Below are 25118 nucleotides of genomic sequence, written 5' to 3' on the forward strand. Positions count from 1 at the left end.
TTTTAATAGGAATCTTACGGGGACTATATGGGACAAAAGAAGACGCGTTATGTTAAGGTGCAACTCTCTACCCACATCTCCCATCTCCACATTTTTTCCATTTTTGATGTTGAATAGTTTGATGATAAACAACGCAGCATTGTTACCTCAGATGTGTGTCATTGACACTACGTTTGTCGGCAAACAGCGTGACAAAGCCGACCTTCGTACAACGCGACGCTTGACCAAATCTTCACAAAACGGAGTTTTTGCTGGCTATCGGGTGACAGATTGACAATCAAATTACTATTATGATTTGGTCTAACATAATAGGTGACAAATGATGTGTGAAATATTGATATTGTTGTGTACAAGCTGAGGTTGAGTTGTGATAACCGTGATCTCTCCCTTAATGGTGACCAATTTGGGCTGTCTCTTGTAACATTGACCTCCAAAAAGTGCTGATTTTCTTTGACTAGAAGAAAATTACTTTTTATATTTATCTTATCTTTAAATAAAGAGTCTTATCTGGTGTTAATTCAGGCTTTGTTTAATAACATTACTATATTTGAAGTCGGCTTAAGTTTTTTACCATTTAAGGTTGTTCATCCATGATTTCCTTCAGCAGTGTTTTCGTAACTCTTTACAAACTTGGTAGTCGATAATTATTTAAACGCGCAATAAGTCTGTCAATTAGAGAGTAGTTGTGAAGTTACTGAAAATGTTATTTATTTAAATAAGGCTATGGACTTGGACCAGCTAAGATTAATCTAGGATTGTGTAAGTTTGATTAGATTGAAAATTCTCTAGCCTAGCTGACTCAAGAGTTATTTATTGGTAACTGGTAACGGTCAGATGGTTCGCTCCCGTGAGTTAAGTCGTAATTTGCTTCGATGAAAATGCTTGTCTTAGGGATAACAGTTTATTTTGAAACGTAGAATTTCAAAGTAAACAATTGCTTTAAGAAATAGTGACGTTTATTCTGTGGTGAACTTGGGTCTAAATTATGCATTAGTTGCAAGGCTAAATTGGTTTTATCTCCTTGCATTTCCTTGTCCAAATTATCGAAGGCTTCAGTATAGGTACATTGCCAGCTTACCTACTGAGTAGTATATTAGGATGACGTTATTGTCCTTGTTTTTCCTTTGAGGAAAGCCTTTTTATGGTCAGGTCAGGCCCGCCGTAAGCGGGCGTGCAGCGCGTGCACAGCACGCGGGCGGCACGTCCTAGGGGGCGGCAAATCTAGCGAGTTATCACGTAATATTTAAAAAATACAATATCTTTTTACTAATGATTTGATTTCAATATTTCCGAACTCAGCAATAGCGCTAAGAATATTACTTATACTGCCGGTTTCAGTTAGGTACATCTGTTGAAAGGACATTTTCAAAATTAAAGATTCTTAAAAACGATTTAAGATCAACCAGTGGCGTAGCGTGGGGCAAATGCTATTTAGGGGGCGGCAAAATTAAACCAATAAAATTTCGGAAAAAGCCGCCCTAGCTTTGGTCGTCTCCTATCAATTTTGACTGTTTCACCCTTTGCATCCCCAAAAAAATTCGCGCTCGCTGCGCTCGCGGCTCCATGTCAGATATCGCATTTTATCTTTGTTTAATTGTTGAGGCATTCAATTCCGAATAAACATTTTTCGCGCACGTCCGTTATGGCTTTTTATGATATGTTCACTTCATGAAAACTCTAAAGAAAAAATCGCGCTCGCTTCGCTCGCGGCTTTTGCACTTCACTTCTGTGCATATCTTACTTTTTGACTTTGCTTTATTAATTTACAGTGATTTTTATTTGTTTTGTATCCTTTAAAAATAAAAATTTCGCGCTCGCTCCGCTCGCGCTTCCTTACATATGGAATGTGTCTTATAATTTTTCTACGGGAAACCCACCAAATAACGTATTTTACTGACTTTAAACATTGTTATAGATATTTAAGTGCGTTAGTTTAAGTTAATCACAATCTTTCAATACATAGGGGCCACTTGGGTAATGATTGCACTGCATTGATGCCCTAAGCAATTGCTTAGTTTGCTTATGGGCTAACCCAGGACTGCTTAGGGCTTAGGTTACTCTGAACATTTCAAGTAAATAAAAAGTTATGTGTAATGTATGTTATGTATTGCAATAGTTATTTATCCAAAAGTAGGTGGGTTTTCTGCAATCAGAGCGGTGCATGTACATATTTTTTTCTGTTGGACAAGTAAGATGGATATGAATGGGCGGGGGGGGTCCGGACCACCTGGATCCGCCCCCCCCCCCCTTATATATTTTTTGACAAAACGTATGTAGTCGTAGGGCGGCATAATCAGTTTTGCACGCGGGCGAACAAACAGCTAGCGGCGGGCCTGGGTCAGGTGATGATACCTATTTCTTTATCTAGTTCATAGAAATAGACTCTGTACTCTGCACCTACTGAACCAATTTCAGGAATTCTTATGCATAAAGCGACACTATGGCCTACCTACAGTCGCTACTAGTTGATTTATGTACCTCGGGCGAAGCCGCAGGCAGCGATCAAGTTTATGTCAGGGCCAGCCTGTTTCTACAACTAATGTCTCAACCTTAACTAACATATTTGGCATTCACGTAGTTACGACAATAATTCATTGTGACAGAAGTATGTAAGTACATACTTACGTACTTTTATATGTATCTCATGGCAACATCTTGCGTATTTAATACCGACGGAAGAAATAAATTAACATTAAATAGGTACCTACTTAGGTAATAAATTCTTTAATTATTATTCAAGATTTATCTTTATATCTATGAAGTTTATTGGATTTTTATTTTAATATTTATACTGGTTTATGCGTCATGCGATGTTGTGAAATTAAAATAATTAGGTATTTTATCAAGTCTTTTAAAATTTATTATGACGCAACAAAAAAATTCGGTCACGGTCGCCAATCACCGAATATCCGAGTCTACTTATTATACCTACCTACCTAAATTTTATTTATGCAGGTGGTTGCCCGGAATTTATCTTGCCACATTTCAAAATATATTTTTACATCTTTTAAAGTAGGTAGGTATTTCTTCCCGTATCTCTTCCTGCTTGTAATGGACGCGCTTACGGCAGATATACGGGAGGAGGCACCCTGGTGTATGCTTTTCGCCGATGACATTGTTCTGGTGGGGGAGAGTGGGCCAGAGGTCCAGAGTAGATTGGAGGCATGGCGGCTGAGACTGGAGACAGTGGGTTTAAAGGTGAGCAGGAGTAAAACCGAATACCTTCATTGTGATTTTGGCGGTATTTCGGGACCCATGACCATAACCCTAGCCGGCATGCCCCTACCAGTTTGCTCCGACTTCCGGTACCTTGGTTCACTCGTCCAAAGTGACGGTGAGGTGAACAGGGACGTTACGCATCGGATCAATACTGGATGGATGAAGTGGCGACAGGTAACTAGCGCTATTTGTGACCCGCGGATGCCCCTCAAACTGAAGGGCAAAATTTACAAATCCGTCATTAGACCTGTCGTCCTGTATGGATCGGAGTGTTGGGCATTGAAAAAGAGGGACGAGAAGAGAGTGCATGTAACAGAAATGAGAATGCTGAGATGGATGTGTGGTGTTACAAGAATGGATAAAGTGAGGAATGATTACATTAGAGGAAGTCTGAAAGTAGCGCCAGTTACAGAAAAGATGAGAAGTAGAAGATTGTCGTGGTATGGACATGTAATGAGGAGGGATGATACGCATGCAACAAAGTGTGTGCTAAGTATGAATGTAGATGGATGGAGAGGAAGAGGAAGACCTAAGAAAAGATGGATGGATTGCCTGAAAGATGATATGAATAGGAAGGGAGTGAGTGTCAGTATGACGAGTGACAGGGGAAAATGGAAGAAAATGACATATTGCGCCGACCCCAAGTAATATTTGGGAACAGGGCAGGAGAAAGAAGAAGAAAGTAGGTAGGTATTTAGGTAAGTTTCAGTTAATTGAGCCTTTCTTTCGTTAGAATGCCATAAAAAAATATAACAAACTGACCAGATGACTTCAGTAAATAAACTTATGGTAGGTTCTACTACCCGCTAAGTATTTACCCCATATTTAATACCTACATATTGTGTGTGAATTATCAATATCTGACAAGAACTTCGAGAACTTAATTTACAAAGCTCTGCTCATATCCAAGTAGACTTTTTGTACCGGTACCTACCGACTTAATTTTTTTATGAGTTCACGCAACAAACAAGAATCTACTTCTAGCGTAACTCGCCAGTTATTCGTTAACTACTTTAGTAAGGTAGGTACGTAAGTTAACTGCCGACAACTGCATAGAATAGAACGAACTGCGATTATGACACGAAGTTTACCAAATAAATGTCAGTTTCGAATCACGAACACGAGTCAAACTTACACAGGCAGTTTCAAAACCGTGTGTATTTACAATTTACAATCAATGCGCGTACTTAAGTCACTTTTACTTTCGATACTCACAAATAACCGGTCAAGCAAGGTTGCTCCAAGATATGTGGCGGCTCCCAAACAATATGAATAAAGTTTCTAAACACTGGTCGTGAACTAACTTAATAATTAATTTCTCACAAAAACTCACAATGATTTCACACGAGACACCGAGACACTTAGTTTGTTTTTGTTGTTAAAACGGTAAAAAAACTTTATGTAACTCGCTCTGTTTGCGAAGATAATTTACTAAAGTTGTTATTGAAATAATCACTGAGTCAACTTGTTAAGTTTTTTACGTGTTTGTAAAGAGTTTTTAATGTTTGATTTTCGGATTAACGCGCGAACGAATTGCGCGTGCAGTCGACGCGAGCGGCGTTTTGTAACTGATTGAATGAATGAATTTGATCGCGGAGTCGGACGCGGGCTGCGCACCTGTGTCCCAGCGGGCAAGTCGGGGGAAATACCAAACAGAAATGGATAATAATATACTTTATTCATACTACGCTTTCGGAAGGCTTATACTTCCTACCACGCTGTGGGTTTTTAGTTAAACCCTATGACTCACGCGCAATGTCCAACTGAGTGCATCTATTCCAAATTAGAAATTAATGACTCCAAATTCCGGCTTGCAGTGACCAAACAAAACCCACGTTTTCATTTGTTTGTTAATTGTTTTAAATACTGTGGGTCCCGGCCGTCATTGAACATCCTTGGCAGTCGTTACGGGTAGTCAGAAGCCAGTAAGTCTGACACCAGTCTAACCAAAGGGTATTGGGATGCCCGGGTAACTGCGTTGAGGAGGTCAGATAGGCAGTCGCTTCTTGTAAAGCACTGGTACTCAGCTGAATCCGGTTAGACTGAAGCCGACCCCAACATAGTTGGGAAAAAAGGCTCGGAGGATGATGATGTTAATAACGTTAACTTTTAGTTATAAAAATTAATTACCAGGAAGGTAGTTAAACTGCTAAAATATGCATCAATTTTAATTAAGTAGTTAATTTAAGTAACTGACTTATTTTCAACGCAGTTAACTGACTGAAGGGCAGTTATTATTAAATAAATAAATAATAAACACAAAGAGGTGTATTTTGTTAAACCGGTTGTAAATATATTTCATAATAGATTAAATAGGTTAATACTACCTACTACCGCAGATGTAGCATTCCACTACTCGCTATATTTTATGGTAGGTACAACGGTCAGTGGTCATTTTGTCTAATCTAGGGTAAATACGCCAAATGTCGGCCCCCTTAGCGATTTTCTGATTGCGGTTCGCTATAGCACCGTCAGTTTCCAACGAAAGATAGTTTCTGATGCGGTTTTGGATAGTTTGATTAATCTATGTCATGTTTATAGGCATAAGATTGATATTTCTACGAAAAGAAAAAAGTAATAAGGCTTAGATGCGTCGAGAACAGAAAAACCCTAAAGTCGGCATTCACGGCCCAAGGTCGGTCGCGTTTTTTCAAAATGTCGGCCGGGTATAGGCTGTTTTAAATTAAGGCAGTGACAAATATTATTAACATGATTTATTTTAGCAGAATTATAATATAAAACTAAGTATAAATTTGTAATTGTATTTGTTTAATTTATAGTAAAATATTTTTTTGTTTCCCCTAAACAAAAAAAGTCGTATTCACGACCAAACTTATATTTTTTAAGCTAATAAGAACGGTTTAATAGATGGCAAGTATCAAACTATAAAGCTACCATAAACATGCCTACAATACTGTCAACTCCTACATTTAAACTTAACTCCTATACGATATAATGAATTATAATAAATAAATTATTTCATTTTGAGAAAATGAAAAAATATAAGTATTTTTTCATCAGCCTGTATAGTGGCGCTTGAGTTCGAGGCTGGTCGACATTACGATTATTTACGATTCTAATGTCGGCCCCTATTTCTTGTACCTTATTTCTCGAGATTCAACTAATATCACCCCGGCCGTTATTTGGCTATTAAACGTAAAATAGATCTATTTGCCTATAAGCTTTGCAAATTCTCTTGTTAAGCCAACGGAATTAGTACAATAGGAATTTATAAAATAGACTGCATTTGCTTTAAGTCGGCCACGGCCGAGACTCCGGTTTTAAGTCAAAACCGTTGTCCTAATGGCGGCCTCCTATTTTTCCTTGAAAAATATACGCAAACCGCTGAAAAAACTATCTTAAAATATAGTAAAAATAACCCATAAGTGATAATCGAGCTTGAAACAAAAATAAATAAATGTTTTATCGTTCTAATATCAATCCCAAAATGTGAGTATTCACTTCGAGTAAGCTACTTTACGTGCGAATTTGATGTTTCAACGGCGCAATCGCTACTGACGCTCAGTATGAGAAGAGTAAGTGACAGAATCGGATAGTAACGATTTGTACGTATAGAGTATAAACCAAGGTTGCAATTCGAGGAGCAAAACTAACACTTAATTACCTTTTGAATGAATGCAAGCTGAAAATGTACAGACGGCCGAAGTTTGGGGGGAGGCCGACATTTGGCGTATTTACCCTACCGTTATCCCGAGTAAAGTTGGCTTAAACCATGATAGGTCAGCAACCTTATGGTGCCAAATATTTACACACACGAAGGAAACGCGATGAGCATACATTATAACGGCTAAACTTAAATAACTATGAATATTGGCACCGTTGATTGCAGGTATTAAGTTACATCACCTGACAAGTTTTATCTCAAAATTGTTGTCAAAGATTTAAAGTAGGTAGGTATAAACATGAAATAAATAAATGATCTTATCTGACAAAAGACGGGCTCCAGCAACGTTGACGTTTTTCTCAAGCACTTAGAAGCTCTTGCTCGCTTAGGAAACTTAGCGACAGCACAAAAATTTTGTTTTTCTGAAAACAACTGTTAACTTTGAATATTTTATATTTATAGTGAACAATGAGTGAACACCATTCCCTAAAGAAAATTGTCGTTTATGTCGTCGGTGAACTTGGCTTATCCTTACAGTCCCATTGTTCAGGACAATCGACCCGGGCTATTTACTTCGCTTTCAATAAAACAAACAAATTATCATTATATTTTTATTGATATAATTTTGTACAAATAACGGCGTATAATACATCGGACAGGTCTCACATACAAAACTAATGCTAGTCAAGCTATGTCACAAGTAGTAACTACGTATGTATCGATATTCAACACCAACTCTCTGGTTTCTATTGCACCTCGCTGAAAAGGGGAAAACATACTTGTAACCAGCTCCACTATAGATGTGAAACAGAAGTTTATTAAGGGTTGTGAGGAAAAAAATCACAAGGTTTAAAGTGTGTTGTCACCTTATATCAAGTGACAAAGGGGGTGTTCCAACGAGGTGCATAGACAGCCGAGTCATTATGCACTGAAAAGTTTCATTTACAAAAATCTCTTTTATCAAAAGCCGGTGGTAAATTGTAGCTAATTTAGAAAAATGGCGACAAGCGCAGGGATCAACTAAACACGTAATAATTATTATTGCATATCATTAAATTGTTTCGTTATAAAATTTATTTTTTATTTCGTTATTTACTTTTTATTAAATAATTTAACAATTTGTTGGTTCTGATACGAGTATATAATTCCAAAAGTTCATTTAAAATGAGTTACATTTAACCCCATTAACGCGGTTCAATTAAATGAACTAGCAATATCTTCGCAAATTAAAATGTTCAGTCAAATAACGGGGAGACCACAATAAAGATATGTAGATATTTATGTAAATAATTTCCACACCCTGTGAAATACTATAATTGACGAAAATTATTGGTGTAAATGAAATCCCAGTTAAGGGCATTTAAGGTTTGCATCGAATCGTTTCTTATCAATTGTTCAACAGCAGCTAGATAAACGATGACATAATTTTATCTGACCACTTTAAAAAAACATTCAAACTCATTAGTGATTGTCAAATCATCGTTAAATCAATTAAGATATTCGAATCACTTCATAATTAGCACAAAAAACTGCTTGATTTAAAGTGGGCTTATTTCTAAAAAAAATGTGAATACATTATATCATTGTAGTGCTTATCATAAATTTCGAGTCGAGTCTATTATTATAAAAAAAAATTACATCCGATAACATATTATGTTGATTACAGAGTCTCTGCCATTGAACAATTAATAAGTTTCGATACCTATCGTTTATACATACAAAGCGCGTAAAACTACCGATAGATATAAATATATGTATCGACTATATTAGGACTAAGGGTGCTAGGTCCGAAGCAAACCAACTTGCAAAACAAAGCTAGTCAACACACGCCCGGGAACATACAGTTGTTTTTTTGAGTTCATTTTGAATTAAAATAATTATTACTGTCCTTATCCTCTGTAATAGAAAACACTCACTCAATGACACAGTTTGGTATTTAAAGGTCGTATGTGAATGTGAGTTCCAAGGGTGACTACCAATTTATCACTTTAACTTGACAGTTTTAGAGTTCACTCCTTGTTTATTAAATTAATACAATGCGTTACCAGTACCACTTCAACATAGACTAACAGAGTTCATTTTGTAAATACAAAAGAAAACTTAAATATGTTTAATTATTTAAGTTAATCAGCAGTTTGAATCATTTTTTTACATATAAAAAACTACATGGGTACATGGGACTTAGTTCCCGGGCTTAAATATAAAAGCTCAATAAATATTACAGTATCATCAAACTCTATTGTACTACTTACAAATGTTCTAAAACCACGTTCATATGAAAATGTTTTCGATATACAAACGCTATGTATGTATACTTATTGAACTATTTTACTTGGACGCAGCTGGGATATTTTTAAGTAGCATATGTGCTTTATTTTAATTGATAAGGTGACTAGAAAATTACTGGAAATTAAAGAAATCCTTAAATTATTTATTTTGAAAAATTGATGATTATATTTGGGATGATGTTAGGTTAAAATCTGATGGTTACATTAAAACTATCCCAGCTTCGTCCATGCGATTATATAAAATACACCCACATCGTAACAAATTGTGATTAGCTATGAAACAAAAAGTTTCTTACAAAATGATACTGCGTGCAAACCACTCGTACGACTAGAATTTTATTTAATTTAACATTACAAATAGGTTTTTTTTATATCTACTAGATAGTAAAGCACTTTGAAAAGTTATTCCATCGTACATGGAAAATAAATTAAATTTATAAAATTAAATAAGAGTAAAAAAACAATACAAAGATGACAGATTCAGAAACCCGCAGTTTACTTATTCTAAATTGACTAGAGTATTCATTTAAAAACTAAAAATCAAACCATTGATTTGTTGAGAGGAAACGATCAGAGATTTATATCAAAATTGTTGAAAAAACATCGTATTGTAGTTTATTGCCTCCGACATTTAATTTACATTGATATGTAGTGGAGTTTGGTCGTTACATAATCGAAAGCAACTCCTCAAAAAACGAAGACAAAAATCTATGAGTCACACCTAATTCTAATAACGAAGTTACATTTAATATTTAACAAGTTCATTCAAACTCGTTAAATATTAAATGAACTGGTTGTTAATAGTAACAAATGTAGTTTATTCACTTAAATGAACGTGGTGGGTTCATTTAAATGAATAGTGCATGTTTTATGGAGTACAGCGGCCGACGTTGTTGGTGATGGTGTGCGGCAGCTTGGAGAGGGACAGCGGGATGTCGAAGTCGCCGCTCAGCGAGATGGATGACACGCAGCCCTGCAGACCGCGCAGGTAGCGGCCTGCAGTGTTCACTTCTATTGAAGGTAGACCTCCTGCAAATAAATAAATTTGTGTAAATGTTATCATTTTGATATTGTGATTTGTCTGTCTTAATAGATATATACTTTTAGGTACCCTATATAAAAAATATGTATTGAATCACCCTTAAAGGGGAGCTATCTTCCAGGCAGGACAAAGTTAAAGCTGAGGTTTACCTAATCGATCATAAAGTTAGGCCGTGAATGGGTCCATCTTGTCACAGGTTTAGTGTTTCGGAAGACACGATAAATTAGTGGGTCCCGACTGTAATTTGAACATCTTTCATCGTCGGTCATTACGTGTAGTCAGGAGCCAGAAAGTCTGGCAATCAGTCCTAGCAAGAGGTTGCCCGGGTAACTAGGTTGAGGAGATCAGATAGTCGCTCCACCTATAACAATGGTACTCAGCTGAATCTGATAATATAAACTGGAAGCCAACCCCAACATAGTTGGGAAAAGGCTCGGAAAATATGATAACAGTTCGTTGGTACACATACCTATATACAGTCCATTTTCAGTGTTTAACTGCTTCAGTTTCCCGGGTGAAACTTTGCCCACAGAGCCAAGACCATCAACTTCTAACACGCCCGCTTGTCTGTTTCTGTTATACAAAGCAACATAAGTGTGTTAATTGCTAACAATAAAGCATCAGGCGTTTAAGCACAACGTTATCTTAGATCTAAGATGGTAGTTTTCAAATGGGCTATCTAACACTGAATTTATTGTTCAAAGCAGTACAATTGCTCCTGAGATTAGTGCACTAATACAAACAAAAACTGCAGTTTTAGTATTATGACAAGCCGTCTCCTACGGTTTCTTCCGCGTCCCATGAGAATTCACCTACCCAGACAAAATAATCTGTATTCTTCCACCAGTGAAAGAAACCATTAAATTAAATACGTTAAAAAATCTTCTTCATTACATTAGTACAGATTAGTAAAGATATAGAAGTAGTATAGTAGTAGACACATTACCTGGTAGCTCTAGCGCGGTGCCAGAGTCCGTCATCTACTTTAGTGTGGTTCGCGATGATTACCACTTCTCCGCTGCCCAAGTCGTACCTGGAACGTTAAGTATTAATATTATCAGTTACTCCCAAACCCAGATGATGAAAGACGGTTCCGGTCCAAATTATAAGTGCCCTGCTAAGGCCACCTTATGTCCTGAAGCTTGCATCTTTTATTGTGCACTATGCTGTGCAATTTTAGGGTTGTTTCATATGAAATTTTCAAAAGCTGTTTGTTGTAGTATTACTGTTTATTTCCAATTTCCCCGGCTTCTTCACTATCTTCTTGGCTTTAGTTCCTATCTTTAGTTTTAACTGTACTGTCAACTATTCAAACGGACTCGTTTAGTCAAAATTGAGAACTGTTCAATATGCAATAAAAACTGGACGCCAGTAGTCAGCTTAAAGAGAGCAACATATATAAATGTTTACCTGAAGACAAGCACGGAGTTCTCAATAGCTAGCGAGAGGAAGTCGGGCGGGTGTCGGGCGCCCGCCGCTCCACACCAGCAGGCCCGCGGCCGACACCGAGCGGAACCTGAGGTTTATGTCCAGCGAGTAGCTTACTAGCCTGGAATAGAGGAAGATATTATGAGTAAATACGTAGAAATACATGAGCAGTGTCTAATATTCCAACATACATATTCTAAAATCGAAAAAAGGCACTGAAATCATCGATATAAAAAGATATTTATCTTTATAGGCCAAGGGTGGAAACTAGGTTCTTGCAAAGTACAACCCTGATCGGACATTTGATCCTTTAGTGTTTTTAGAGTAGATATGAATTTTAAAAGATAATTCCTGTAAATACCTTTATGCTTTTATAGTCATAGTTCAACATTGTAAACTTTGTGTGAAATAAACTATTTATTTATTTATTTATACTTCTGTTCATGACTAACTTTACTAAAGCATGCTAACAGCCGTAAGAAAATTCTTACCAGCAACGTACATAAATGTTATGGCAAGTCTTAAAAGCTCGCTGGGCTGTAATCCCACACAGCTACTATTTACTGATTTTTGGCAAAAGTTAGGTGGTCTTACCTATTAGCTATAGTGTTAACAAATAACTAGATGTTGGTCTGACATCATAGTCTCGTCTCTTCTTATTTTAAAATCATAAACGTTGTTTTACACATCCCTATCAAAGACCACGAAGTTAACCAAGATTTATTTATTACTTACCTATTTATTTTTTAATTCTTTGCTACAAAATTACATACTAGATTTACTTACCGTTTCATAGTATCTTCATCATCAATATGAATGAAGCTATCCGTCCCCGTAAAACTAGGATACGTATTCATATCTCCCCAATTAACTTCATTGTCACTCAAATATTTCACTTGCATATAAGTTTGTCCGTCATAAGGTAAATCAGTTACCACATCATTATTTCTTTCTAAGCCTTCCATTAAGAATTGATGTTTTTTACTTATGAAGTATTTCTTCTTTTTGTATTTGTCTATGTGTGTGTGCTTTTTATGTGTTTTGTGGTACTTTAGTTTGAAGCCTTTTTTCGCTACTATTGAATGGTGGGGGTCGGTTTCTGAGATGTTGTGCGCGTAGGGTATCGGTTGGAAAATTTCTTTGCAGTTCTTGTTGCTGAAATAGAAAAATTTAATTTAGATAACGAATTTTCGGGGCTTTCCAATGATGATTTAAAATTGGTACTTCATTGAAGTGTGGATTGCAAAGTTTCAATGGCATTGACAGAGGTTGCTGATCGCTTACAAAATCGTAGATTTCAAGACGAGCTTCAAGACAGTATTGCCAGAATTATTCTGGCGTAACATTTTTGAGTTTGCTATTTCCACGATTTACTAATACAGTCAATCCTTTAATCCACTTTGGTTTCTTTTGAAAGTTTTTTCAATGGTGTTCTTCTTAATCTTTACTAAGAGCATTCTAGTTAGCAGAAGTATACTCACGTGCAATTACTATTGGAGTCATCACAGTTATCGACGTTGAGTCCGCCGAGTGCTGCCGACACCACTGACAACTCTTCGTCGTTTATTATCAGCTGGAAATAAAAATAAAGGTCCTTTTATTCTAAGAGCTGTTTCGATGAATTAGGGGATCATTCATAAGTTAAGTAGGAATGGCTATTCATTTGGACAAAGTATCTAAACATATTTTTTAATACACTGTAGAGTGTACAGTACGGTCCTGCGTCTGATTTCTTTCCTGTGGTGTCAGATAGTGAGACAAACGTACAAACTTGTGTCTGCACAAATGCTTGTGCACTATAATACGTCCTGTGAGAACAGCCGTCGTGGCCGAAATCGGCCTTGGACGCCATTATATAAATATTGCAGATACAACGTTAATACCTACGGGGCTAAAGTGATGAGGAGTTCTGAATATGGCGTTGTTTGTCCAGTTGATGCTGGTCTTTGCAGAGAAAAGTTTGCAGTTTGAAGCGTACCTGTGATACGCAGCCGCTGAAGGACTGTGACAGAGCCAGCCTAGCGGGTAGTGGGTGCGGGGCTCCTCCCAGCAGCAGCGGCTGCCGCAGCGCCAGGCGCCGCCGCGCGCCGCGCGCCGTCACCGCGCGCGCGCGCCCGGCCGCCGCGCCCGCGCCGCGCACGCGCAGGGTGGCGCGTCTGCCCGCGCGGGACACTGACACGGAGTGCCATTTGTTTGCTTCTATTGGATACGCTGACCTGCAAATTGATTTCAACAAAACACTTAAGAAGTCCAATCTAGGAAACTGACTAACCCCCGCAGTCAGCGACATTTACAGCCTTACTACAAAAACTTAAACTTCTGTTAAACACTTGTCTAAAAAAAGTGTGGCTGCAAACGGACCTTATTTCAACGTCATCTGCTATTTTTTTTTAACAAGTGTTTAACAGACGGTTAAAAGTTTTTGTGGTACGACGGTTAATGATTACTTTAACCACTCCTTAGTTGTTAAAAAAAATCCATCACTAAGGAATGCCTTAAGTAAGTAACCAATAAATGTCTCTGATGCGGAGGTAAAACAGCCACATAAGAAAACACAAGTATACCTGACGAGAGCAATGCCAGCTCCCAAATCAAAGGCGAACTCCACGAAATAGTCCCGCAGGTGTAATGAGAAGAAATCACCATCGCCGTCTGCGCGCTCAGAGTTGTATAACACGAGGCCATCGCCACTGCTTGGTTTTAGAGTTATCTGTAATGGAAGAAATAATAGCCTGTAGATAAGAAGAATAGCACCTGACAATGATGTAGGTAATACCAAAACTAGAGGGTGCAGAATCGGCGGCATACATATCAGGAAAAAGTTTGAAGATCACATGATGAGTGAATATGTAGATTTGTTGTAAAATTGTTGAGAATAATCAAAGTTCATAATGGATGTGATGTATGGCATAGAGGATTCAATAAAGATGATAAGATACCTACCTACATGAAGATCAAAACTGCTATGTATAGCAACCTAACCTAAGACAACAGTAGTCACACTTAAATAAGTTTAAAAAAAGCTCACTGTATCAGTTATTTACATCTCAAAGTCCTAACCTAGAAGCGAGGTCATCATAACCACAATAATCCTTTTCAGTATTGCACAGACTGACCTAAATTAATCCTCAAACAATAAGATAGTCCCGACCACAGTACACCATACCCTATATCCAATACTAATATTTTACAAACCGAAATCTGAAACTAATTAACGAGTTGGAAACTATTCGCTTGTTATAATACACGAACAGAAACTAAAACTCATTGCATTGTATTATTTTCGTATCGCGCCGTCCGTTCCCGATCGCTTTGTGAAACAATGGTGCTGAAAGTTTCTGCAAACTTCGAGAACGGAAGGTTACTCGGATTCGTAACATAATCGATATTGCGTTTTCGTATATAAACTATTATTTCGTTTGTATTTGTTTGGCGAAGTTGTTGGTAGTGTTTGAGAATACTGGGTTTTTAAATAACAGTAATTAGCTTAGCTTAGTTTCACTTTGATAAAAGAATCAGAAGGGGTCATTGTGTAAATTCTTTGGTGGGCAGAAAAACTGTGCAATCGTAAGAGAGAGTCTGGCAGGTTTAGTGACGAAGGCTGCACATTTTATGCTTAAATTATATCTAAGTTTAAAGATCGGTGCTTCTCTTGCTTTGTTCCCTAAACATTTTGAAACACTATCTGTAAATAGAAGCAACAAAACAATTTATACAAATAAGAACTTCAAGCAATGATAGAAATTACAACAATGACACAGCTAAAATGCCTTGTAAAGCACTCATTTCAGCCTTAGCTTTTGTACCAAAAAAGCACCAACAGCACATTTTAATTTGCAAGTAACAATTAAAAGGCGTAATAACATCAGTTTAGCGTTTGAAATAGTAGATGAAACAAGTTTATTGTTGCAGTTGTAATTAAAAGTGTTGCCAGTAACGAGGGCAGTTTTATACCCGAGCCGGCAATATGGCAACATCGTAAATTATCATTATAGCTGCGCTTATAAAACTCTTGAAATTAAGAATTATGTCCAAGACAATGTGGAAAGTGAGAAGAGATGGCCGAGAATAAATAATGTGAAGACAGAAAAAGTAGATAAAAAAGTATAATTCCCTTCAATTTAAATGAACTTTTCACCTCTTCAATTGACTGTTATAATTTTAAGACCTTATTACTTACCTGCGATATGTACATAACCAGAACAAATTTTTATTCAGAGAATAAAAGTAATTTGAAATGGGTAGCTATTGAAATGTGTTTAAGTAATTTGAGGCTATAGGTAACATTAACGACAAAGAGCTTTGAGCAACAGTCTTTCAAATGTTAGGTACTATTTTTTAGGACATCGTGTGCCTTAATTTCTGATAAAAATAAAACATCTTACATCTTTAGAAAGTGAAAAGTAGGTAAATCTGGCTAAATTAGATGCTAGATGAAACTCAAGCATACATGTTTTAATATAGGCCCAACCGACAGCGCAACATACTTTCTTAGAAATAAATAACTCCCAAACACATCGATTAAGACAAGAAAAGCCTATTTTATCGCTTGGACTTCGAAATGTATATATCTAAACAATACTATACACAAAGTTAGCATTGAGATCAGTCGTAACATTCTCCATCGGAAACCTATTTGTCTGCGAGTGTCGTGGTATAATTTATCTAAGCTATCCCGCAGACTACAAACTTTTAGTCGGCCGACAGTTGACTCAATGACACGCATTTTTTAAAAGAAAATCTTTAATCCAAGCTAAGTTTTCAGTCGGTCTCATCCATCCTCCGAGCCTTTTCCCAACTACATATGTTGGGGTCGGCTTCCAGTCTAACCTGATGTAGCTGAGTACCAGTGCTTTACAAGGAGTGACTGCCCTATCTGATACCGGCTACATACCTGATTGATCATTGACATATTTGCGTACTACCAGTCATCTTCATAAAAATAGTGTCTCTATGGAGTTTCTTGCCGGCTCTCCATGAGACCAATTTTTTGGAACCGGGCAACTATTACGATGTTTCATAGAAGCCTGTAAAGGCCTATTTCGAATAAAAACATTTCACTTTGATTCTGACATACTGATTTATGAAGCCCAAACAAGTTATCGGCCGACTAAAAGTTTGCAGTGTGGCACTCTAAGTCTGCGAACCAATGGCGCCGATTGCGTTGAATCACAACGATTCCCCGATCCTGATTGAAGCGAGGCGTGGAGTTATGGACTGATCGTTCAAGCAATACCAAGCTTGTATTGCTTCGAGTATTTGTGATTTAGTACTATTGGCTTTGCTATGCCATAAATCGTTTTGAATGTTTAGCGCAGATGTCTAGTCTGAAATGAAAGGCTGAACCGATATTGCCTAGGATAAAATATTGCTCAGTTATTGGACTATTTGTAGAGATATCTAGGCTTAAAGCTTAGAGCAGTTATTTAAACAAAAAAAACATGTGTTCAAAATTGAGGTGCAGAATTCAATACTCACTTAATTCTCAATTCTTTATTCATATGTTATATAGGTGGAACATATCATAAGGTGGACACAATATGAACCCGGATAGGGTACAGCTTAAAGATTTAAATTCACACTGTTTTTGCTACAAGCATTTCCAATAAATGTAAATTCTGAGTTCATTTAGGCGAAATAGGTACATTTATCTTATTTTAACTAAGAGTCTGAGTTACATGGACTATTCCTTAAAACCCATTAAAGTATGAACATGCTCGTACAGGCAATCCTCTACACCTGAGCCTATTAATTTATGGCCTAACTTCTTAAGTGTCTGCCAACGTTAGTCTAAATTATATTTCGTTCGGAGTTTCGCTGAAAGCTTTTAAAAAGAACAAAGTTTCTTTAGAAATATTCGAAAAATTCTCATTTGCACTTTGTTTAGAGATAAATGCCTCGTTAACGCATTATTTAAGAAGTAGAATGGCTTAAAGTGCTCTTACATTACATTGTACATTTTTGATGAGAAAAACACTACGAAACTACTTGAACTAAAACCTCTTTCGAACAAAAAAGTCTTAGCTACAAAATTTTGAATTAAGAACCAGAAAAAAATACAAATGTAACTTATTACCTGTATATCCAGCCAGGATTCTGCCGCATTCCCAAGCCCCGGCAAGCGCAGATACGACGACCCATTGAAACGAGGCACCTGAAATAATATCAGAAGTCGACTTACAAACAAGCAGTCGAATGAAACACAAATATTGTGCTCCGTCAAAGAGAAAACTTTAAAATAAAATTGGGAAACGAATACGGAATTTAATTTATTCATTGGAAACAGCAGTTTGTAAAGCCACATGTCGAGTTTCATTTAAAGTTGTGAGAGGATCCTGTTGGCTCGCAATCTACTGAGCTTATTGATGTAGACAATTTTCTGACTTGGTGATGTTACTTTGCTTGAGTATCCAAATACATGATGTAATCAAAAGGCGAAGTCGTTTCTAAAAGAGAAATGTTGAACATATTCATGTCTCTAGAGATGAGCTTTGGTTGAATAAATTTATGTTACGTTATCTAAGAAAAAGTTATTATACTAGATAGTTTCAAGATTAGTCCAAATGGTGTAACACGTATTCACAAATGTCATTTCCCAAAGCAAGGTGGTTTAAAGGACCAGGGAAGCTAACAGTAATGATATTGTAACAGCATTAAGCGCGAACAAAAGGACCGAAATGTATCAGTTTATCAGCCGACGCAATTGTACGAATTTGCATGCATAACTCAAAGGGAAATGGGTCATTGTACCAGTTGTAGTACACTAACTAGCAGCCTGTTACCAACTTGTTAAATTAAAGGCAACACCTCACCGAACGTACCGAGTTTAAGAGAAACTGCAACTAGTTCGAAAACTGTTTTAATTACTTTAAATATTCTTGAGCAACAAACTCATTTTTTAAACAAAATGGACTTATTAAGAACTAAGTACATAGGAGAAAAACTATCACTGCTTCAGTCGAGCAAAGTATTCAAAAGCTACAAGTCGGGACGAGAAGTGCAGAAACATTTTTCAAACAGTTGTAAAAAGACAAAAACAGTTTCTCTTGGCTCATTTGATTTATGAAAGGAGTTAAAATAAAAGGAATAAAAAGTACTACGCTTCTGAACACGTTCTTAAGTAAGTATTGAGAAAAGTAATGGGTCTGTTCTGAAATGTTTTTGGCAATGAAAAGCAAGTAGTAGACGTCGTTGGCATAAAATATCGCGTGTTCTTTGTGATATGAATGAATATTTCGCGGATTAAAATATGTAGACACTATGGAATACATCGAGGTACGTGAACAGCAAATTGGATTATATTGCTGCATTGCATCAAAGATAAAAAGTTCATTTTATTTAACAACAGTTTTTGAAGAAGATTTTTGGAATTATCACTTTGGAACTCAAAAACTGTCTACTAAAAATATCGGAGGCGTAACTTAGATCTATATTCCACAACCTATAGTTGTACAAAATAATAGACAAGAGATTTGCCTATTGAATATTTGATAGGAATTCAGGCACACCTAAGATAGTAACTAAAAATATTCCTACCTTCAAATCCAGAGTGATCTCGCACTTAACTCCCGCGTACCCGAGGGGACATAGACACACATTTGCCACACAACCTCCTCCGTGCTGACACTCACAAGACTTATCCTCCTTTCTGTCATCACTCTTCAAATCATTATCCACATCGACCACAACTCCTGCACTCTTATTATCTTTACCAAAATGAGTCTTAACATCATTGTCGTTAGAGTAAGTTTTGAATGGCACGACGGAGTTGTCTAGCTTATTGTTTTCGTGTATTTTAGCTCGTTTGGCGTCTCTCATGACTATGTCGTTGTCTTCGAAGTGGACTATATCGTTGATGTCGTATATGTGGGTTTCGGTGCCATCTTGCTTTTGTGTCGCTTCGCTGGTCGTCACTTCTATTGGTGGTTTCCACGGAGCGAGGGTTGGGGCGCATTCCGCTGTAAAGGAAATTGAGTTCAATACTTGGGATATTTTGATTTGCAATGCAAACTATTGATGAAGATTTTTATTCTTTATGTATGATACCTATATTTTTTATACCAATAATGAACTGTTATGTAACAATATTGTGAGGCAACAGGACGCCTGCCTTATTAAGCGATAATAAACATACTTTTTCATGAAAAGTAATTTATTATGATAAACAAATATTTTGTGGAATCGATATTGATGATTCAGAATTAAGATTTGTTAGTTTTGGTGTCATATCTTTTTATTATTCGGTCAAAGACCAAGACGGCAAATAACAGCCCCATTTATATTGAACTTGAAATACACAAAACTATACTCCCTCTACATAAGAACAGATACGTAATAAACGAAATGCTATTACAAGAGTACGTGACAGATGATTACGTATTCAATACGAGGCTAGATGGAATTTCATTACAACAGTGCGTGGTATTAGCGATAGTAATAAAATAAGGGCAGATAATCTATGTATGTAGAGGGTATGTTAGGGATGGTTAGTTGGGTTTTGACTAGAGAGCTAACATAACTTTTTAGCCCCATTTCCACTAACAAGATCAATGTGCGTTTAAGGAAAACAGCTGCTTCTTTTAAATAAAAACCTCCAAAAGTGGGAGGTAAACGTTTGATTTTGGGTTTGAATTCCTAAAGTGATTGATTTTCAAAACAAGGTTAGGCAAAAATAGGTCCCACAAAAGTTCTATCTAAGCTTAGTAGCAAAGTCTGGTCCGACCGATGATTAAAATTATTATATTTTGTAGAGCATCCTATGTTTATGTTAGTGGGTACGTACGTGTATTTATTATTTACTCGGTTCTCAGTTTGATACAGTGCACTTTAGTTTGGAACAATTTGCCAATAAACTATCAGAAAACAAATTAGAGCTGTTAGCCCAGTATCTATCTGTAACTTTTTTATTATCAATTGGTATAAGAGAATCGGCAGTTTATGCACATCTACTGCAGCTCGAAGACAGACATCTATAGGTACTAGTACCACTCATAAGTTCAACATTATTTGCATTTGTGTCTGCAAGTCTTCTCCCACTATCAATAAAAACTTGCGACAAAGTAGCAAGCCCTTCTTGAAACTTTTACAAAGGTACAGTAGTACATATCTACTTGAGTATTCTATACCTGATCTTAATATCCCACAGTTTAAAGTTCAAAACTTTCCCCTAGCACATAGGTAGGTTCAGACACATAGGGGCGTCTCGTAACTTGAAAAGAAATCTCATTTATCACGCCCATACTTAATCTTAAGAGTTGTCTGTCGTTTTCGATGGAATTGGTTGAAAAACAAACGTGTTCTGCTCTGATGCCTTCGGGAAATTTTTGCTGAGTTCAGCTTTTGGTATATATAATATACATTAATACGCATTTTAGTGGCATATATAATATATATATATATATATAATACGCATTTTAGTGGCAAAATTAAATAGGAAAATCATTTAGGTATCATCAGCGTATTTACAAAGAAATCGCGCACAGGTTTAAAACATGAGTAAAACGTTTAAGGAACTTGGTAGGTCTTTTTCTTCCTTAAAGTATTAGATGCACATATCGTGAAAAAAATGCATCTGTCACAGAAATTGATTTCTGCAACAAAGCTTACTTCTAGACTTCTAACAGTGACACTCAAAAGAAACTTTTCCATATATTCTAAAACACAGTTTAACCTTTGCCAACTTTTCCAGTCTTTTCAAACTTCGATTGAACATTTAGAGCTAATGTGTGTAGTGAGTAAGCGGGTTTAAATTAGCTACTTAGCGCTTTCAATCTTACTTTAATCTTAAAACCTACTTTTCTATAAGCAATATATACTTAGTGGAATAAAGTTCTCAGAACCATCCGCATGTGTGGTTACTCAATCTTTCGAACTAACTTTAGACTACTTAACGAGCTCCAAGTTTCAAACAAGATGCTTTAACATAATTTTCTAAGAATTCATCTCTCTACTTCATTTTAACTAGTTGAGTAGTAACGTCTTATTTTACCCGAGATTTTTAAAGCGCAACTAATCTCTTCATTTGACGTACAATTAATTAGGTAAAGAAACTTCGAGAAAACATTGCGCGGAAATTGCTGGGAGGAGCGTAATTGGAAAATCAAAAGTTTATTACAAAGGGAGTGATAATAAAAAGGCAATCTGTCGGCAAATTACAAATAAAGTGTGTTCGTACCCTTTGTTCAACCAGTGTAAGGCATAAGCCTTTTTGTATTGTACGTCACTTCCTTAGTACGGCAATCTACCCCAAATCTTTCCGCCAATCTTCACTACATCTATGACCAGAGGTGAACCTTTTTCAATGCACGGGATATTATACATGCGTTGACCTACTTGTCTCGAGTTCCGTAAATAACAAAACGTGGGCCTTGGAACGTCTTTGAGTAGGATGTATGTTGACGTTTTCGTGAAGGAAAAATAAATGTTTTAGATTCATAGCGTTATTCCGAGTTACACAAATAGCTTGCTCCACGCTATATTCTGTGAGTGCATTTTGAGGAAAACTTGCCATCGAATATCAAACTGGAAATAGAAATACTGTTTCGGAATAAATCAGGTAGACTCAAAAATAGAAATAAGACTAACGAATCCATTTTGCGAAACCAAAATATTTGCCGTACCATTTTTGAAGCCTTGCTAATCTGCGACCGAAATTCTTTCTAAAAAAGACGTCAAAATGAAGACAGAGGAACGAAAACTGATAAATTCAAATTCAAGGGTCGTAGCGTAATGTCGGCTTCGTTCATCACCGGGATTCTGAACACGTTCTATAACTAACGATGAGGGGAAACCCTCGAGCCTCGACGGTTACTCAACGCGGAGAACAAGTGAGCCAGAACTCGTATGTACATCTAAAATATGCGAAATACGAACAGAAACGAATGAAGCTTCGGTGTTGTCAACGGGAAATCTACTTTCGTTTGTTTTTTCACTTTCGGTATTTGAATTTTGGCGACTAGGTATTTAAAAAGTGTGGGGTGAAAGACCAGTCCTTTAATTCAAACCTGCAATTTCAAATGCTGGCATTTGAAATTGTGTGTGTTCACAGATATCTTAGCAACTTTTTCAATTTACGACCGACAAAAGATCTGCAATATTTGGTCAAATATACATAAAAGCCCACTTTTGATCTCGAAAAGAATTGAAAACGGGCTATTAATGTTGAATACAACTTATCAGAGACTACGAAATGTCTAGAGTAACCTTTGAGAAAAGGTTAAATAGCTATAAATATGTAATTGAACATTTTATATCTGAGAGACTTCAATATTTGTACGTAATAAGTTATTTCGTGGCTTACAAATAACAAAGAAACACCACATGCCCCGATAGGATCTATAAAATATGTTACTAGGTCTCGGTTACTCACTGGAAAATCAAGTAGCTTATTGCGAGTTACGATGAAGGGAGAAATTTTATATTCTCCACCCAAGCACCGAATCGAATACCTTACCTTAATACGAAAATTATAACCAGAGATCAGCCATATAGCAAGTTTTATGCTTCAATATTCGATATTCTGAACGGGCCAATACACACAATTTATTTCAAATAGACTAAGAACTACAAATAAATAAAACGAAAAACAGACCATAATGTTACGATTTACGAGGGTCTCATAACATCTGATCTCAGTCGAATTATTGATAGGTCCCTAAATACATTTGGTTCAGTCATTCGATCCGGTGAAGGTAACACAAATGTTCGAGAAAACTCTTCGACAGCACAAAAGGAATCGCCTTATGATTCAGTCGTTCTCGGCGACAAATCCTCTATTTGCTGAATTCGATCTTGAAATCGTTGGCTCGCATCACAATACATTTCGGCGTTCAAACATGGCTGCTAGCGGATTCTGTTTGTCGTGTCAAATGGAACGTTTTAAATCCAATCGGGACAAACGCTTTGCAGATTTACTCCAAAATTGTTTAAACGAGCCAGTTCGCTTAGAATGACGAAATCAGGGAAACTAGATGCAGTTGAATAAGCTCAATAAAGTTTCATGTTTATTCATAGTTACCTGTTCAGAAATGCAAATAGTGAAATGCTTTGATTTTATCAACGGCGCAGTATTTGTGGAGCTATTGTGTTCTTAACCTATTCTTTCCTCTTTGGTTGGTAATATCCTTTTTGGCTGAGGTTGAGAATCTCCATGAGTAACAATTCCTTGCAGCTGGTAGACAGGTAGTTCAGTAATTACTATATACAGGAATGTCTATTAAATGTTGTCACGGGAAAGCCATTACTGCAAAAAGATTTGGAGACCCTTTTTCGCATTTCCTATAGATCAAAGCATATCTACCATTCAGATTATGGTACTAACCTTATTTTACCTGCTTTATTTTGACATAAAAAAACACAACTAATTCCGATGCAAACTACAAGCAACTGATTAACAATTGAAGCATGAATCAGTTTTTCAACGACACTGTCATGCATATGCAAGCATCCGCGATCGGAGCCAGGATTGAGATTTGATTGTTAGCTGCGCGGGACGTGCTACGAATGGGGTTTGGAATTTAAAACCGATATTTACATATTATGCAGCGAGATTTGAGATGAGTTCTAAATAAAATAAACCGCCGTATATCATGTTGATTCGATTTATTGAATTTTGCAGGATTTCTGTACGTTGTACGAGTGGTATCTGTAGAGTATAATTTATTAACAGTGCGATATTAACTTTACAATGTTGAAGATAATATCTAATTAAGTAAGTACCTAAAGTTCTTTCTTGGCATGAAAGTCTATTCATTTTGTAGGTCTGTCTTACTGGTAGCAATTATAAAACTATACTAACATTTCTTGACAGAACCTTGCAAAATATAAAAATTACAGTGTCAATTATGGGACCGTGGGAAAGGCGTGATTCAGGACTCAATAATATCAATAATTTTTCTAATACACATTACGTCTTTATAAATAAACCATCCCAAAATGTACCTAAATAAGCATATCATAATATTCTTTGCGGAAAACGGGAAGCAATCGAATTCGTCGCGATGGCAATGTTGCGTTTGATTTGATTTGTCTCAACGAGTGCTATTGACATTCACGCGTACAAATGGGAAAATTCTAATAAAATAAATCCCATATACTCGTACATATGTATTGTATGTATTTTGGGGACTACTTGAAAGTACCGTCCGTTAAAAGGTCGACGACCTTTGGACTTCAAAAGGGTTTAACTGGGTGATGTGTGAAAGGAAAGGATTACGCCAAACTGAAATATAGGTAGGGTTATTGGAATAACAGAAGCCTGAAAAATTTAAGAAAATGATTGACTATATAAACAGAAAACATGGATTTTTGGTAGAAAAGCCACTTTAGAAAAAGATATTTTTTTGTCAAGCAAAAACGAGAAAACCCATCTAATCCAAAGTCAGCTAATTAACAAAAATAAATCTGAGGAACTCAAACTTATCAATCCGCCTGAAAACACAGACCAAGTCAAACATCAGATGGTGATTAACTTGGAACTCTTTGTCGTGACAAAGGAGTAAGGAAAGATGAACGGAGA

The 25118-nt window shown here is 36.6% G+C and overlaps 2 protein-coding genes across 2 annotated transcripts in view; both read right to left on the reverse strand.

Moving 5' to 3' along the window:
• Window positions 1-4802, reverse strand: part of LOC124642390 (putative ferric-chelate reductase 1 homolog) — a 33687-nt gene extending 28885 nt beyond the window's left edge. Inside the window, exon 1 of the mRNA XM_047180796.1 lies at window positions 4435-4802. The gene's annotated coding sequence lies outside the window, so the exon portion shown is untranslated. The remainder of the gene's footprint in view (window positions 1-4434) is intronic.
• A 2639-nt stretch (window positions 4803-7441) lies between these two features.
• LOC124642283 (pikachurin-like) overlaps window positions 7442-25118 on the reverse strand; it is a 63231-nt gene continuing 45554 nt past the window's right edge. The window contains 11 exon segments of the mRNA XM_047180639.1: window positions 7442-10161; window positions 10644-10747; window positions 11121-11207; window positions 11585-11638; window positions 11640-11723; window positions 12389-12757; window positions 13084-13175; window positions 13581-13818; window positions 14167-14312; window positions 17679-17756; window positions 19139-19560. Coding sequence (XP_047036595.1) covers window positions 10001-10161; window positions 10644-10747; window positions 11121-11207; window positions 11585-11638; window positions 11640-11723; window positions 12389-12757; window positions 13084-13175; window positions 13581-13818; window positions 14167-14312; window positions 17679-17756; window positions 19139-19560 — 1835 coding nt within the window. The 3' untranslated portion in view covers window positions 7442-10000.

The sequence above is a fragment of the Helicoverpa zea genome, chromosome 24 (genome assembly GCF_022581195.2).
Source record: "Helicoverpa zea isolate HzStark_Cry1AcR chromosome 24, ilHelZeax1.1, whole genome shotgun sequence".
Classification (NCBI taxonomy): Eukaryota; Metazoa; Arthropoda; class Insecta; order Lepidoptera; family Noctuidae; genus Helicoverpa; species Helicoverpa zea.